The 17,123-nt window shown below is 36.5% G+C and overlaps 2 protein-coding genes across 2 annotated transcripts; one reads left to right on the forward strand and one right to left on the reverse strand.

Moving 5' to 3' along the window:
* Positions 1-8,108: 8,108 nt before the first annotated feature.
* LOC113231878 (60S ribosomal protein L3) lies at positions 8,109-10,532 on the reverse strand. The gene is made up of 7 exons (XM_026466421.1): positions 10,515-10,532; positions 10,022-10,214; positions 9,563-9,731; positions 8,959-9,281; positions 8,693-8,872; positions 8,422-8,600; positions 8,109-8,342 (listed from the first exon to the last, which is right to left on the reverse strand). Exons 1-7 carry the CDS (start codon positions 10,515-10,517, stop codon positions 8,148-8,150), a joined length of 1,242 nt encoding a protein of 413 aa, XP_026322206.1. The 5' UTR covers positions 10,518-10,532; the 3' UTR covers positions 8,109-8,147.
* A 4,469-nt stretch (positions 10,533-15,001) lies between these two features.
* Positions 15,002-16,575, forward strand: LOC113232124 (mediator of RNA polymerase II transcription subunit 11). The gene is made up of 3 exons (XM_026466764.1): positions 15,002-15,156; positions 15,407-15,496; positions 15,571-16,575. Exons 2-3 carry the CDS (start codon positions 15,421-15,423, stop codon positions 15,903-15,905), a joined length of 411 nt encoding a protein of 136 aa, XP_026322549.1. The 5' UTR covers positions 15,002-15,156; positions 15,407-15,420; the 3' UTR covers positions 15,906-16,575.
* Positions 16,576-17,123: the final 548 nt, after the last annotated feature.

Raw genomic sequence — 17,123 nt, forward strand, 5'->3', positions numbered from 1 at the left:
TGTCAGAGAATCAGTGTCAGATAATGCAAGTCCCGTAGTCCTTGTAAAGAAAAAGAGCGGTGACTATAGACAGTGCGTTGATTATCGCGCCTTGAATGCGCGCACTGTAAAAGAACGTTTCCCGTTGCGTAATATACAAGACCAGCTTACTCGTTTGGCGGGAAAGTCATTCTTTACAACCTTAGATCTCGCGCAAGGCTATGTGCAAGTGCCCTTGAGTGAAAAATCTATTCGTAAAACTGCTTTTGTGACACCTTCCGGCCAGTATGAATTTATGAAAATACCATTTGGTCTTGCTAATGCGCCCACTGTCTTCTCCGATTAATTAAGTTGGTTGTTCTTTACCTTGATGACATCATGTTGCCTACAGTTACGATTCATGAGGGGATTCATTAGATTTGTTAAAACGTGTTTTGCAATTCTTCAAAGATGCGAATTTGAAATTAAATTTACAAAAATGCTCTTTTCTTAAGACTAGCGCTAATTACTTAGGGCACGAGATCACTGCTGGCACTATACAGCCGGAACAGGCCAAAGTTGATTGCGTGTGCCAATATAAACGGCCAAACAACGTTCATGAGATACGGCAGTTTATTGGCTTGGCTTCATATTTTAGGAAATTTATTCATAGATTTGCTGAAATTGCGCGACCGCTTACTGAACTCACTCAAAAGGGTGTTGAGTGGCGCTGGGAATCAGAACAAGAACATGCTTTCCAAACTTTGAAACAAAAATTAATCGAAAGACCCGTTTTAGGTATTTACGACAGGGATGCCAAGACTGAATTGCACATAGACGCAAGTAGTAAGGGTTTAGGCGGGATTCTGTTGCAATACCAGGATGATGGCACTCTTAAACCTATTGCTTATTTTAGTAGAGTCACTACCAAGGAAGAACTATTCTACCACAGCTACGAACTTGAAACACTAGCCGTGGTAGAGTCTTTGAAACGATTTCGAGTATACTTATCTGGTATTCCCGTGAAAGTAGTTACTGATTGTGCCGCATTAAGAACCACGCTTGTCAAGAAGGATTTAATTCCCCGTATTGCTCATTGGTGGCTTGCTATTCAAGATTTTGACCTTAATATTGAATACAGACCTGGCGAGCGTATGAGACACGTTGCCGCCCTTAGTAGAAATCCTTAGTCCATCCTGTAGGAATGCGAAATAAGAATGATTGAGAATTCTGATTAGCTGTTGACTTTGCAAATGCAGGACGAACACACGCAGACTATTTTGTCCCAGATTCGTCAAGCCACGGACAATCCAGATGTTACGTCTAATTACTCTGTCAAAAACGGTGTTTTGTATAGAAAAACGCTGGCTGGTGAACGTTTTGTCATTCCAAAATTCGCTAAATATGGGCTATTGCAGAAGTATCATGATGAGATAGGTCATCCGGGGTTCTCCAAATGTGAACAACTAGTTAAGGCTCAATTTTGGTTTCCAGGTATGACACGATTTATACGTAAATACGTAAATTCTTGTTTACAATGCGCGTATGGTAAAGGCAATTTTGGTAGAGTAGAAGCAGAATTACACCCAATTCACAAAGTAGCTGTCCCTATGCACACACTTCATGCTGACCATTTAGGGCCTTTCGTTAAAACTCGCCGTGGAAACACTTTCCTACTTGTAATCATTGACTCTTTTACAAAATTCATATTTGCTAAACCTGTAAAGAATTGTAGTTCAATTGAAACTGTCAAACATTTCAAAGATGTTATGTGTATGTATAAATCAGTTTGGCAATCCTGTTAGAGTAATTACCGATAGAGGGAAGGCATTCACAAGCAGATACTTTAAACAATTTACAGAAGAAAATCAGTTTAAGCATATATTAAATGCAATTGCCAGTCCTCGTTCCAATGGACAAGTCGAACGCGTAAACCGTACTCTTCTTAACGGCTTAAACTCTATGGCTGTGAGTGAGTGTACATGGGATGATGTGGTGTCCGGCATATTGTGGGGAATCAACAATACGCCGCATTCCACTACTACTTTTACCCCTTTTAGTGTCATGTTTAGTCACGATAACTCCCGTCTCTCGGCCTATGTACCTACTACGACCGCGGATCATAGCACTCAACAGCAGTACCTGCAATCTCGTAGGGAATCTGCCAAATTACGCATTGACCGAAATATGACTGTAATGAAGAGCAGATTCGATCAAAAACATAAAAAATGCACGAAATATGTAATAGGCCAACTAGTTCTCTGGAAAGGTGGGTCTGCCAGAGACAGTAATGCGGGGGTCCTAGAAAACTCAATGGTATGTACACGGGACCATATGAAATTATTAAGGCTAACCACATATTAGATCATTACACTATATCGAGTATTAAAGGTATGAAAGGATATAAAAGGTTTAACGCTGTTGTTAGAGGTGAATCTCTTAGATCATATAAGACCACCATGTCTGACGACGGGAGTTCTGGTAGCGATCGTGAAATAGATCGCGACGATCTTATTGATCTTTTAGAAAGCTAATTTCAATATACGCCTAAGTGTGTTGTCTTTTCAAAATACGAGATTACGTGTGCCATATGTGTCCCTTTTCGAGTTGTTAAATTAGTAAAGGAACATAATATATGATTTTGTTCTGTTTTTGTTATTAAAATTGTAGTTATGTTATAGTTGCCCGTTTTTCAATAAATGCCTCAAAATAATGTCATACGATACCGCATCTAAGTAGTAACAACGCCTATTTTATACAACTGTGTGATAGGAAATCTTTATATGAATACTGTGTGACTGACGTCTGTGTTAATCTGAACACTGCATAACGTAATAATATACTCGTAGTAAGTAGGTATAGGCCTCTAGACCGTGTCTATGTGACTTACAAGAGTTCGAGTAGGTGTGGATGTATCTAATTGTGATATAGAATAGATAAAGAAACCTGTGTTCAGCCTGTGTGATAAGGACTTTCCTATGAACCCATTTACCCCTATTATCTATCTGATTCCTCTGACATACATGTACTTATCTAACTGTGTAAAATTGTCTACATATATGTATTATAGCTGTGTGAAGATTGCCTACATATAGTATAGTATAATAACTGTGTGAAGATTGCTTACATATAGAATATAATAACTGTGTGAAGATTGCCTACATATATATAATGGCTGTGTGAAGATGATCTACACATATATCTGTGTGAGGATTTTCTACGTATATATACATAATGATTCACTAACTACTGTCTCTTACAAACTAAGTGAACTAAATATGAACCACTGCCATCTTACACCTTTGTACAAAACAAATTACTGTTCTGGCATTTTCTCTCATTACAGATTCCGGACATTGCCGTTTCTTCAAACAACAAATTTCCTGAGCGCCGTGAGACACGGCCGTGACAGGATGGCCGAGTGTTAGCGGCCCCATCTACCGACACCGTCCCTACAACTATGGCAGGCCGTTAAAACAGTGTAATTAAATACATCACCCTGCCACTAGATGGCGGTGCTTTGTAAATAATATAGGTGACGACTAGGTTTCGTTATTTATGATTGTTAATAATTAATATTGATCGATGAATATAGTAAATATAATAATGTTGTAACGATAATAGTAATTAGAATAATAATTGTAAAGATAATAGTAACAACAGTAAATTGTAAAATTGTAACACTGTTTAGTATAAGGGAAAGGGTTGATTTGATTGTCTATATAAGAGGTGCTCTGTCTTTAGTGTAGGAATATTTTTTCACTGTCTGCGCTTATTTGAATAAAAGCCGTTATGCTGCCCGTCGACTCTTAATTTTCGCCACTCCTACCATACATGTTTTTGAAATTTGACTAGCCAGAAAAAAAGTCACTATTAATCTGTGATTATAACAGAAGCGCGGCAAAGAAGACGATGAAGTAAAGATTACCAAGTATTTTATTACTTTTTAAATCACGTGATACAATGTAGCTTAATTCAGTTGCTGTGAAATTGAAAGGCTTATTATAAGGCTGGCTGGCTACGTCCCTCCTCTCCCCCATCAAACGGCTAGCCGGTGGCGGCGGATTGGTCGAAGGTAGCGCTGCTATTGCAGGGCGGTTAGTGGAAATGACGTATGGCTGGCGGGCTGTCCACCTTTCAAAAGTTATAAGGGTGGTTTACTGTCCACGCTGGAATAATCTTATTCCAGCGGCACCATTTCTCAATCTCGGGAACCACAACACCTAACTTAGATCTGATTACACTATAAAAAGTCGTGATTTAGTCAGTTATAGTCATAAAAAATAGATTTACTACATTCACGCCGTTTTGAAGTTATTAAGGCGTTTTACTGTCCACGCTGGAATAAGCTTTATTCCTAGCTTAGATCTGATTGCACCCAGAAAAAGTCGGTTCTAGTCGCAAAATTTTAGAATTAGTAATAGTATAGCAATTTAATTTAATATTATTAATTTTTATATAAAAATTTTGATTACTTAATAAGTTAAACTTTAATTTTTAATCAACTTCAAATATTAAAATTATTGTCCTTGATATAACATTATTATAAGCTTATTATATAACTGTCTTTTTGTACTAGAAGAACTTAACTATTGACTTAAATAATGAAAACGCACGTCAAACATGAACTTGTAACTGCCTTAATTAAATTTACTAGATAGTTTTCCGTCGGTGATTGATCAAATTGGTGAATGGCAAGACAAAATGTATATGTAAATGGAAAATGTTACTGCTGACAAAATATCTAAAATCTTACTAAAGTAACTTAAGGTTTACTTAATGATGGCCTCGTGTGAAATTTTTGTTATTTGGTTATTATTTCTCGGATTTCTAACTCTGCTACTCTGCATATTTGGATAGCATCTTAGGTAACTAAACCACCATCGTCCTCGAAAGCAACGAACTCATACGTATGACCAACTCCAGGTTTTTGTAAAGACAGCGCTTAGCTTAATTCTTTGCATTATATTTTTTTTATTACTCGTAATAATGAAATAATAGTAATAATTAATAAGTAATTCTTTGCTCACTATATTCGGACATTCGAGGCAACGTGCTGCAAAAATTATCGAAATTACAGCTCCTACTGATAATAGATACTACATAACTGCAAAAAAAAACGAAACGTTACTAAACGTTATAACAAGAGTTAATAGAATATTTTCATAATATTGCTAAGGTCATAATAATTTTCGTCCCTTTGTTTTCAAAATCGATCAGAATCGAGAACAGTGTTGCCTAACGTATACATCACTAAATGTTAAATTTGGCCAAAAAAATTTACAAGCGGCCGTACCACAGAAACTGAATGCATTATGCAAAAGGGCGTTCGTTCGATATTCATTCGCACCAAGTAAAAGCCGCTATGTATTACAAATCATGAGGCATACATTGAGTTGCATATTTGTTGTCTCGAAATTCATGCAAAACCAAAATAATTGTTTTTAAAATAAATTATGCATCTTCTGATTACAAAATCACTTGCCCGTGGAAGGAAACTTCCCCGTTTACCCAGTTTTCGCGTTTTCGACTGGTGTTTATCTACGATAACGGTCGAGCGCGTTCTGAAGTGTAGCAGCGGCAAGTAAGTGAATTTCACTTACTTTGGGCACGCGAAGTACGTACACTTGCGGCGTCTATCTAGATATATGTCTGTGGTATATCCCGTTTACTATTCAGTAACACTTAACGCAGCTTAGTATATATAAATTATGATTAGCCTTAGTTCGCTGCAACTTCATTTGTTTTTCGAAACCTTTTTAACCGACTTTATAAAAAGGAGGTTCTCAATTAGCTTTATTTTTTTTTGTGTCCGTCAGGATGGCTGCACCAAACGAGATATACAAATCAAGCTGTGCTTATTATTGACTATCTATTTTCTACTATTTAGTACCTTAAAAAATAAAGTGACATCAGGTTGGCTGACCACTTTACGTTTTTCGTGGATGTAGCAGTATTTAATTTACTATATTTTTACTACCTAATTTCTATCTAAACATACTTTTTTCACTATTTTAGGAAGCTTCTATAGTTATCTAAGAAAATAATAAAACACGCAAACAACGCAACACAATGCAAAAGTTATCTTCTAAAACGACAAGGTGGTTTGGATTATCTCTTTACAAGCAATATTTTATCAACAATTATTATATTAATTACTTATTTCACCATGTTGAATTCATTATTACAATTTTTATATTAAGTTTTTATAGTACTCCGCCTTGTACTGAGATAATATTTTCCTTTTTTAAATCGTATGTACCTCACAATTTCTACAGATAGTTACACAGAACCATCGCGAGCTCGCGCGGACACGAGGCATTGCGCGACTCGTCTTTCCACTTCCATTGCAGTAACTATATGTAGGTATATAGGCAGTACGGTCCACAGAAGATGCGGTAGGAGTTGAAATTTCGCCATACAAAGGAGATCCGCCAAAATGACCCCAGGCCCGGCGCCAAAATAATGTAACTCAGTTTTTAGAGTAAAAATAACAATAATATTATATAGTCTCCGTATTGCTAAATTCACGTGCTAACATAGTTTTTTTGCCTGTTGAATTTTCATAGGCGCTTTATGAAAAATTCTATTTATTAGAGAAGCGTCGTCCTTTTTAGTTCATTAACATTGTAATAAATAATTATGGCATATAAGCATGTATATCAATCATATTATTATTATTATTATTAAATGAAATTCAACTCACTACAGAAGAGGCCAACAAATCACGACTAATAACCATGTGTCGTTGGGTTGTAGAAACTGTGAATGGCAAGTTTAAAAATAGCTTTAAAATCTTCCGCAACAGAATGTTTAACAATACCTTGACGAAAACATTCACAGATTTCAAAATAGCAGCGGCTTTGATAAACTGCTTTCAGGAGCCTTACGAAGACAGTAGATTTACTGATGATTTTATTGCATCAATAAACCGCAACATACATAAAACAAATCTGTTGGCCGCGTATGTTTTAGAAAACAACTTGAACAGGCAAAGAGCATCATTTACTAGACTGGACGCAAACAATCCAGAAGTATCAGATTTTCCGGAGCTGACGTACGAAGATCTGATAAAATTCGCTATAGGCACATATCACCTCAAAATAGCACGTTCGTACTGCAGCGAACACACGAAGAGAATGGCGTATATGAAATCGAGGTTTACAGACACTCAGAACAAATATAATAAATGATCGAGTTATAAGGTCACAGTCGCATACAAACAACGTACTGATTCGCTGCAGAATTAATTCACGTCATGTCAGATCAAAAACTTATTATACCTATTTGTTATTTAATACTGCGGTTTTTGGAATCGAGGCAGTGAAAGAACATTACTGTTCCTGTTATCACGGGAACAGAACACTGGGAAGTTGCGCCCATGTAATAAGCGTCATGTACTATTTGGGTTGGGCTAGACACAATGAACGTGATTTAGACCACCCAGCTCTAGGCTTAGATTTTGTATTAGTTGATTTAGAAAACTAAGTCCATCAAACATATATTCTGTCGAGAAAATGAAAATATATATTATTTTATAACCATACTAAGTGTTTTATTTTACACATAGTTTCGAACATCTAATTTATTTTTTCATAGTTCACAGTACAGTACATACATGCTTATATGCCATAATGACTAATTACAAGATTAATGAACTAAAAATGACGACGTTTCTCTAAAAAATATAATTTTACAAAGAGCCCCTATTAAAATTCAACGGGCAAAAAGACAATGTTAGCATGTGAATTTAGCAATACCGAAACTATATAATATTTTTGCTATTTTTACTCTAAAAATTGAGTTACATTATTTTGGCGCCGGGCCTGGGGTAATTTTGTATGGGATTTGGCGGATCTCCTTTCAATCCTCTTCTCACCTCGCCGGTGGAAAAGCACCTAACGCCTTTAGTACACGGGTCAAGAGCATGTAAAGCTTGACAGGATTTTAAATCCAACTCTATGCCATTAACGATAAGAATATGGTCCAAAGTGTCAAGTGTGCTCTTGACTACAAGCAAGACAGGACAGTACAGTAAAAAATATGGAAAATTGTGAGCTTTTCTTTGACTATAACAAGTTCTGGAAGTTGTGCACATCCAAAACAAGCAGTGAAAATATCTATTGCAATATGACAATTAAAACAAGTAATTTTGTTTTCTTATTTATTGTCAGTCCCAAAAATGTTACTTAAGACTGTTGAGGTGCCACTGGTGTGGTGGTTGCAGCAGCTTCCTCACGAATGCGGTCTTTCTTGAGGGTACCCATGAAGGCAGCCTTATCAGCTGGTGTCTGGAAGCGACCATGACCAAACTTGGATGACGTGTCAATGAACTTGAGGTTAATCTTCTCAAGTGCTGCTCTCTTGGTGTGTACTCGCAGAGACTACGGAATAAGATATAATGTTAGCATAACAGAATGCATTCAGTTGAATAAATATTTGTGTATTTTTGAAAGTCCTTACCTTCCTCAAGGTTATAACACGCTTCTTAGGACCCATACAACAACCCTTAATCATGACAAAGTCATTGTTGACTTCACCATAGTGAGGGAAACCACCCATGGGGGTGATTGACTTCTCAGACAAGTCATATTCAGTAGAGGCATTATTCTTGATGACCTTGCCATCCTTAGTGTGGATGCCTGTAAAAAAAAAGCATGAGTGTTAAGTGCACAGCTAGGCTGTTTATTTTTTTTATTATATACTTTTATGGTGTAAAACATGGAAAAAATACCTTGACCAATACGGTAGATCTTCTTGTTCATTTCAGTACGATGATGGTAACCTTTCTGACCAGCTCGAGCAACAGTGAATGAAACTCTTGAAGGATGCCATGCTCCAATACAAGCAACCTTCCTTAAACCTTTGTGTGTCTTACGGGGCAACTTCTTTGTGTGCCAGCGTGAAGTAACACCTAATCATTAGAATCTATTTAATAAGAATATTCTCAATAATTAATACATGTCAATAAATATCATAGTAAAATTGTGAACAAATTACCTTTATAACCCTTGCCCTTAGTGACACCAATGCAATCAATCATCTCATCCTGGACAAAAACTGAATCAATGGGGATGGGCTTCTCGAGATGTTCACGTGCCCATTTAACTTTGTCTTCAATTGTTCCACCATTGATTTGGATCTCCATAATGTGGGCCTTCTTCTGACGCTGCTTGAGCAGTTTCATCTGGGTATGGGCAATGATCCTTACCACACTGCAGTAGCGGATCATTTTCTTAAAGTCCTTCTCAATTGACTTGCGTCCAAGCTCATCCTGCCATTTCTTACTAGCCTTGGTGAAAGCCTTCTTCTTGCTCTTGTACCTGATTTAATCATAGTGAAGGAGTGCTGTAAGAGACTCCAGGTAGCCTCATCGTTGAGTGGAGACCACAAGGTAACAATATGCTTCAAGCATATTTACAATAAAACTCTCATCCAGCGAGAGGAGAGCTATTTTAACCATAATTAATATATTTAAAAAAGAATACATTAACAAAAGAACCATGGATGTTACAGCTAAATTGGTGCTATGTAGAATGAGTCCAAACTGTACTTTTAAAATTTGTAAAAGAAGCTAACTCTCAAAAGAATTAGAAGCACATACCAATTCTTGTAAAAGCGACGGCGGCAGTCCTCAGACATATGTTCAGCCCAAACAGTGAGCAGAGCACGAAGACCATGTGGGGTCTCGATATAGCCGACTGCACCAACGCATACCATAGGCGGTGTCTCAATGATCGTTACCGCCTCTACAATCTCCTTCTTGTTTATCTCTATAAACAGTAAGCCAATTAAATAACCACAGCCTTTGCGTCTTAGTGACGGAATTCGAAAATAATTTTTTTTTTTTCGGAATTAACAATTTCCAATAAATATAATGTACGAAATAAACTAATACATACTGGTAAGTACATAACAAATAGAATTTTGTTACATTTGGCACCAGGCAAAATCATACGTGACATGTTGTTATGTCCGGTTTTAATAGGCTTGTCAGTTTCACAAAAAAACTTTGGAATTATGAAACTATTAATAAGGGTGTGATACGCCATTTCCTACTTACTTGAACCAGGACGATCAGGTTCACGGACCACATGGGTCATGCCAGCTTTATAGCCGATGAAAGCGGTTAAATGCACTGGTTTGCTAGGGTCATCTTTTGGGAACGCCTTCACCTTTCCACGATGACGACGAGATCTCTTCTTGGGGTAGAACCCCATAGAGCCATGACGAGGCGCAGAGAACTTCCTGTGCGACTGAAATTAATCGTTTCTTTAGAACATACCTACACTAATGAAGCTAGAGCTCACTGCCATGACAAACATCAGTCCGCCCTAGTATAATCTTCACAAAGTTTCAGGTTCTAACCGTGTGATAAAATGTAAAGGGATCATCATTTGTAGTAACCACATGGCAAGTAATATAACGGGTAAAAATATGCTCAAAAACACATACTACATAAATAATACACACACACTTCACATAATAATCAAACATTAAATGAACGATTTTACCATAATTTTTAGATATAATTTTGAGAAATGAAATCAACATACCATATCGAACGACAGCCGCAACAAAAAGACTTAAGACTGACCGAATGAATGACACGATGAGTATGAGTTAGGGATAGAGATGCATATCACATAACAATTTCGATCTTAATGAAAATCGATTAAAGTGTACACCGTCTAGCGATTTTTTATATCGATTTATTTCATGGCGATTAGAAAATAGAAACAGTCTAGATTATATTCACAATTTAAACCAAACAGAATTTTTCTGAACCCTGTAGAATCGTGAGGCTATTCCTATTTTACATTATTTTTCCTGAAAAATATGATATTTTATGAAATGAAACTATTTTTCCGGAATCGCGTACATTTGTTTCTTCAAACAAACCAACGTTTCGGGCCCTTTACAGGTCCCATGATCACGGTTGACGGAAAAATAGTTTAAATACGGAAAAATAGTTTAATTTCCTATATGTAACAATCGCGAAAACTTAAGAACTCAATATGATTTTGTTCTAAGTGGAAATTTTTCCGTGACCTACACTAACTATTCTTAACGGATCCGTTATACGTATATACAGTCAAGAGCACGTCAAGTTTGACACTTTGTCTTTGGACCGTTCTTAACGTATGCGACATAGAGTTGGATTTAAATCTTAAATGTCAAGCTTGACGTGCTCTTACCCTGTACGTATTACGTACCATAGAGTATTATGACTCATATTAAAAAATACATCACAGGTCGTAGGTAGCAGCGATACAGTGGCTTATCGTCTACCTTTATACACACGAGCGACTTTAAGCAGCGATGCAAACGCGCGACTGCATCGATTCAAACGCGCTTTTGCATTGTTACGCTTGTGATTTATGTGATTGCATCGATGCAATCGCGCGTTACTGACGTAATTGAGTAAGTTTTTTTTTAAGTAGTGTAGAAGTGTAGAAATTACTTTTATCAATTGACAACTCTGGTTTTGTTACTATATAGGGCGCACTATAAGTTTCCGGAACTGGCCACTTACGTAAACAATATTTAAAAAGTAATTACAACATTTGAAAATGGAACTCTTTGACTGTAGAATACAGTTTGTCTCATTTAACTGTCACTTGTTTTTACATTGTGGCGTCATTTTAGAAATTGGTTGTCTACATCACCATGGATTTAACTCGTGAAAATTTTCGTAGTATGATTTTCTACGACTTTAAGTGTAATTTAACAGCTCAGCGGAGCAATGATGAAGGATGAAGCAAACACCATGCAAAATGACTTTTTAAAGCTGGTTTGCAGAATTCAAACGCAGTCGTGTGAATCTCAGTGATGAATTTCATGATGGTCGCCCGTCCACTGCTGTGTGTTCATACAAAAACATCGATGCTGTGCGCCGTATGATCAAAGCAGACAGGCATGTAACATACCATGAGATTCGGGCTTCTTTAGGTATAGGCATGAGTCAAATACAATCAATACTACACAAACATTTGGGCGTGAAAAAGCTGTGCTCTCGGTAGATCCCATACAATTTGACTGAGGCTAAAAAAACCTCGAGGATCGTGTCTCTTGGTGCAATGCCATGCTTACCAGATTCAACGAAGGGGCGTCAAATTTGGTAAGGGACGTAGTAACAGGTGACGAAACATGGATTTGTAGTTACGATCCCAAAACAAAGCAGCAATCGAGCGTATGGGTCTTTCGAGATGAGCGGAAACCAACCAGAGTGGCGCGAGTGCAAAGTGCCTCTAAACGGATGATTGCATCTTTTTTTAATAAAACTGGACACGTGGCTACTGCGCCACGATAATGCCAGTTCTCACACGGCCAGACAGACAAATGAATTTTTGAAGGTGAACAATGTTGACCTTATGAGCCATCCCGGGTGCAGTCCCGACCTGGCACCTTATGACTTTTATTTATTTTCAAAAATTAAGAACCAGTTACGCGGTCAACGGTTTTCATCACCTGAAGATGCTGTCGAAAAGTATGAAAAATATGTTACAGAGATTGTTACGGAGGGGTGGCATAAATGTTTCCAAAATTGGTTCATTCGTATGAAAAAGTGCATTAACGCTAACGAAGAATATTTTGAGAAACAATAAATTCATTTCTGACCATTTAGGGTATTTTTTTCTTATTCATTCCGGAAACTTAGGGTCGTATTCCAGAACTCTACTCAATGCTCAAATCAGGACTTGAGTATGACATCAAGCACTGGAAATACGACCCTAATGGCAAGGACTTGAGTATGATTTCTAGTACTTTAAATCATACTCAAATCCTGACTTGAGCATTGAGTAGAGTTCTGGAATACGACCCTCATAGTGCGCCCCACGTATAAGGACCATCATAATGACACAGCCATTTTAAATTGTCGTTGTGGTCTCATAACAGCAGAGAAGCAGGATTTGAAAAAATATTTTTGCCCGTTTCCTGACGAAATCTTGCCATTAAAAGTATTGTAGTTTTTGACAATTCATTTACCGCATTTGCAATACACTAAATTTATGATAAGATTAATTTGTTACGCTTTCGATCTATTCGTAAACGCGATTTGTTTTGTAATCAAATAAATTTTTAAGTACTTCTTCGACTTCATCCGACTGTTAAGTAAAAGCCGCTAAGTAGGTATATAAGATTTTTTTCTTATAAAATTATATATAGGTACCTATACCCAGCAGTGGGTGAAATCAGGCTGTACAGTGTAGATGATGATGATGATAAAATTATAATGCATGTTCCTTCGGGGGTGGGTTAGGGGTGGGTTAGGAGGTAAGATGGCGGGCACGATTATTCACATAATGGCAAGTTGGGTATCGTTTTCGAGGTATTTGGGGGTGCTCATTACGAATAAAGAATTTATTTTTAAATCCAAGACGCGGACACGACTTTTCAAGTAAATGTAATATGGGTATCATTTTTGAGGTATTTGGGGGTGCTCATTACGAATATAGCACTCATTTCTAAACACAAGATGGCGGGCATGACTTTTCAAATAATGGCAAGTTGGGTATCGTTTCCGAGGTATTTGCGACACGTCGCAATTGATTTAATTGCAATTGATTTTAGTTGCAATTTATTTCAATTGAATTGATTTTAATTGCAAGTAATTTTTTTTAGTTGTTATAAGAAACAATTAAAACTAACAATTAAAACTAAAACTACCGAATAAAAGTGTCATTACGAATGAGAGAGCGGATGAGAGACCCACCCCCTAACCCACCACCTAACCCACCACCTAACCCACCCCTTCACTCACCCACTCACTCAAAATCGTGTCCGCCATCTTGGATTCAGAATTGAGTGTCATATTCGTAATGAGCACCCCAAAATACCTCGAAAACGATACCCAACTTGCCATTATTTTAAAAGTTGTGCCCGCCATCTTACCTCCTAACCCACCCCCTAATCCACCCCTAACCCACCCCCGAAGGAAGATGCATTACATTTTTATCATCATCATCATCTACAGCCTGATTTCACCCACTGCTGGGTACAGATATATATAATTTTATAATAAAAAAATTCTTATATACCTACTTAGCGGCTTTTACTTAGCAATCGGATGAAGTCGATTATACCTTATCTTCATAAATTGCCCATGAGATGTGATCTCAGAGCTCTTAGACTATTTACCGATTACGCTTTACGGACGTCAGTAATGTCAGAAAATTGTTTAAAAATGTCTTACTTGACACTGGCGAAATCACCGATTATTTCGATGGAACCATGGCATTTAAAAGAAGAAGAAGAACTTAGAAATTTATTTGATTACAAAACAAATCCGAAAGCGTAACTCATTAATCTTATTATAAATTTAGTATATTGCAATGCGGTAAATGAATTGTTGAAAACTAAATACTTTTAATGACAAGATTTCGTCAGGAAACAGGAAAAGATATTTTTTCAAATCCTGCTTCTCTGCTGTTATGAGACCACAACGACAATTTAAAATGGCTGTTTCATTATGATGGTCCTTATACGTGGGGCGCACTATGAGGGTCGTACTCCAGAACTCTACTCAATGCTCAAGTCAGGACTTGGTATGATTCAAAGCACTAGAAATCATACTCAAATCCTTGCCATTGGGGTCGTATTTCCAGTGCTTGAAATCATACTCAAGTCTGCTCAAATCCTGATTTGAGCGTTGAGTAGAGTTCAATGCTCAAGACAGAACTTGAGCAGACTTAAGTATGATTTGAAGCACTGGAAATACGACCCTAATGGCAAGGACCTGAGTATGATTTTCAGTGCTCACTGCAATACTCATGTCCTGACTTGAGTATTGAGTAGAGTTCTGGAATAAGACCCTAAGATTGAGACCATAGTGACACAACTCGTTCTATCATTTGAGTGCACCTGTTTGCTTGTAGTAATACCCTCTCCCCTTTTATCTTAGCTTTAAGCCATTTTCATCCTTGTTACAGTAGAGTATATGCAATAATTTAATTTAATTGAAAGATTTGTTCGAACAACAATACTTAAAAAAATGGAAGTCTAGTGGAATGTAATTTTCGACTCAAGCCCCTGGCAACACTAATTCATTCATTCATTAAATAAGTACATACAATAATTTTTATCCTTGGTGTAAATAAATTGTATTCAAATAATAATCACAAAATAAAGAGTGATAATTTTTATTTGACGGCGCCTGACTTTTTCGTCGAATATATCTCGAATACAACAAAAAAGGTTGATGTGAATTTTTCTCAATTTATTCTGTTCAATTTTGTCCGCTTGTAAAGCTCTGTTCGTTCTCTTTGCATATTATGCATGAAGCAATAATAAATCTTTGATTATAAAGTTGTATCCGTAGAGTACCTAATGACCTACCTATACTTTATTGGTTACCATGACTTTGATTTCACGCCTGTTTACCAAAGTGAACGGAGTTTAACGATATTTCCTCTAAACAGAATTTAATAATATTTCCTCTATACAGACGTCCGGTTAACAATGGCAGGTCCAATGGAAAGAATACAAGTTCTCGATGATATTGAAAAGGATATTATTACTTGTCTACAGTGTGCAGGTAACCGATAATAATTTCTTAAATATGTAAGTTCATACCCAGTTCATACTCATATTTTTAAATTTTTTTCTCAGCTCAAGCACTTTTAGAGCTAAGTAAAGAAAAGTCAAGCCAGAAGCAAGCAGAGACAAACTCATCACAGTTTCTAAGGACCCTTAGCCAAGTAGAGTCCAAACTTAGTGATCAAATCAATTACTTAACTCAAGTTTCCACTGGGCAACCTCACGAAGGGTCGGGTTATGCTTCCCAAAAGGTCCTGCAGATGGCCTGGCATAGATTGGAACATGTACGGTCATGGGTCAATGAACTAGATCGACTGAAAGCATCTCATTTGGCAGCTAATAGCCGCAATGTAGCAACCAGCAATGTGCCTAATGGTAACATGACATCAGCTGGAACAAGTACCTGATACTGAATTCGGTGTCAGCAGATGTTGCTGTTATGTATGTGTTTTATTGCCTCTTGTGAGCATTTTAGTATGTATTGGTTTAGGTCTAAAATTTAAAATGTTGTGTAATTCTGTCTTCACTTATTTCGTAACTTTTTTTGTTCTACAAAACCTGTGTTTTATTTAATTTTCATAGGATATGACATATTAATGAAAAAATCATTGTCAATCAAAAAATAATTATATTAACATAGGCAATTGTAAATTCAAACACTAAATATTGTCTCTCAAAATTATTGTTTAGAACCCCGAATGATAACTACTATGTATATAAATAACAAATAAATGTAGCAATTATTTGCTTATTTTATAAGCTTGTCAATTAAAGTAATGTAGTTTAGCTAAAATGTGTATTCCAAATAACCAATTACATACATGTCATAATGTATAGAAATAAGACTATGCAGGTTTACAACTTAGAGAATGAAAAAAAATTAGTTTCCATAGTCTAAGGTTTACAAGTACATATAAGTCGTATGTAAATTACATTTTAGTTTTAACAGCAATAAAGATGAATTGGTGCAATGTACTTAGTAGTCTCTGGTATAAACTAATGGCACATTTCCACCGGTTAACAGGCAAGTGTCACTTGCCCTTGTCAAAGTAATCTACCCAAAACGCGGCAGACAACCTGGTGTAAATGCGCCACAAGTTTCAGAATTTAAAAGACTCCAATGTATATAACAGAAATTTATTTTATTAACAAAACCTCATCTAGACAGCTGAATGATGGCATAATTAAATTAATATTTATAGGAATTTAGTGTTATATCACATTTCTCTTTGAAATTGTTACTCTGTAGAAGTACTAGCTGTGTTTGTATAATTCCAGACTGTTGTACAATAGTTGGGTAAGTATTCATATAATTTAAAAGGTCTTGCTTGTAACAAACCTGTTTTTGGAATATAATAATGAATTGGCAATACTAAATGTCTTTATTTTCTACACAATACATTTATGTACCTCTACAATCAATGAATGAATACTAATTAACAAACATATATTGATCTAAAAGTACATCAATTATAAAATTGAGCATACTAACATCCACTTGTTGCAGGAAACCCAAGTTGTCATGACCATACCTAGCCATACTATTGGCTAATGTTTACTCGAGCCAAAGAACATAACCACTTTGTGAACATCTCACAATAAACAATTGCTTTCAGAATCACTTA

This window comes from Hyposmocoma kahamanoa, unplaced genomic scaffold (assembly GCF_003589595.1).
Source record: "Hyposmocoma kahamanoa isolate Upper Pololo Valley unplaced genomic scaffold, ASM358959v1 102, whole genome shotgun sequence".
NCBI lineage: Eukaryota > Metazoa > Arthropoda > Insecta > Lepidoptera > Cosmopterigidae > Hyposmocoma > Hyposmocoma kahamanoa.

Excerpts from the sequence above, each read along its gene's own strand:
- LOC113231878 (XM_026466421.1), bottom strand. Across the intron at positions 9,732-10,021 it reads ACCTGATCGTCCTGGTTCAA|AGATAAACAAGAAGGAGATT; the intron begins GTAAGTAGGAAA and ends TACTGTTTATAG. Across the intron at positions 9,282-9,562 it reads CGTCGCTTTTACAAGAATTG|GTACAAGAGCAAGAAGAAGG; the intron begins GTATGTGCTTCT and ends TGATTAAATCAG.
- LOC113232124 (XM_026466764.1), top strand. The coding sequence starts at position 15,421 with ATGGCAGGTCCAATGGAAAGAATACAAGTTCTCGATGATATTGAAAAG. Across the intron at positions 15,497-15,570 it reads TACTTGTCTACAGTGTGCAG|CTCAAGCACTTTTAGAGCTA; the intron begins GTAACCGATAAT and ends TTTTTTTCTCAG.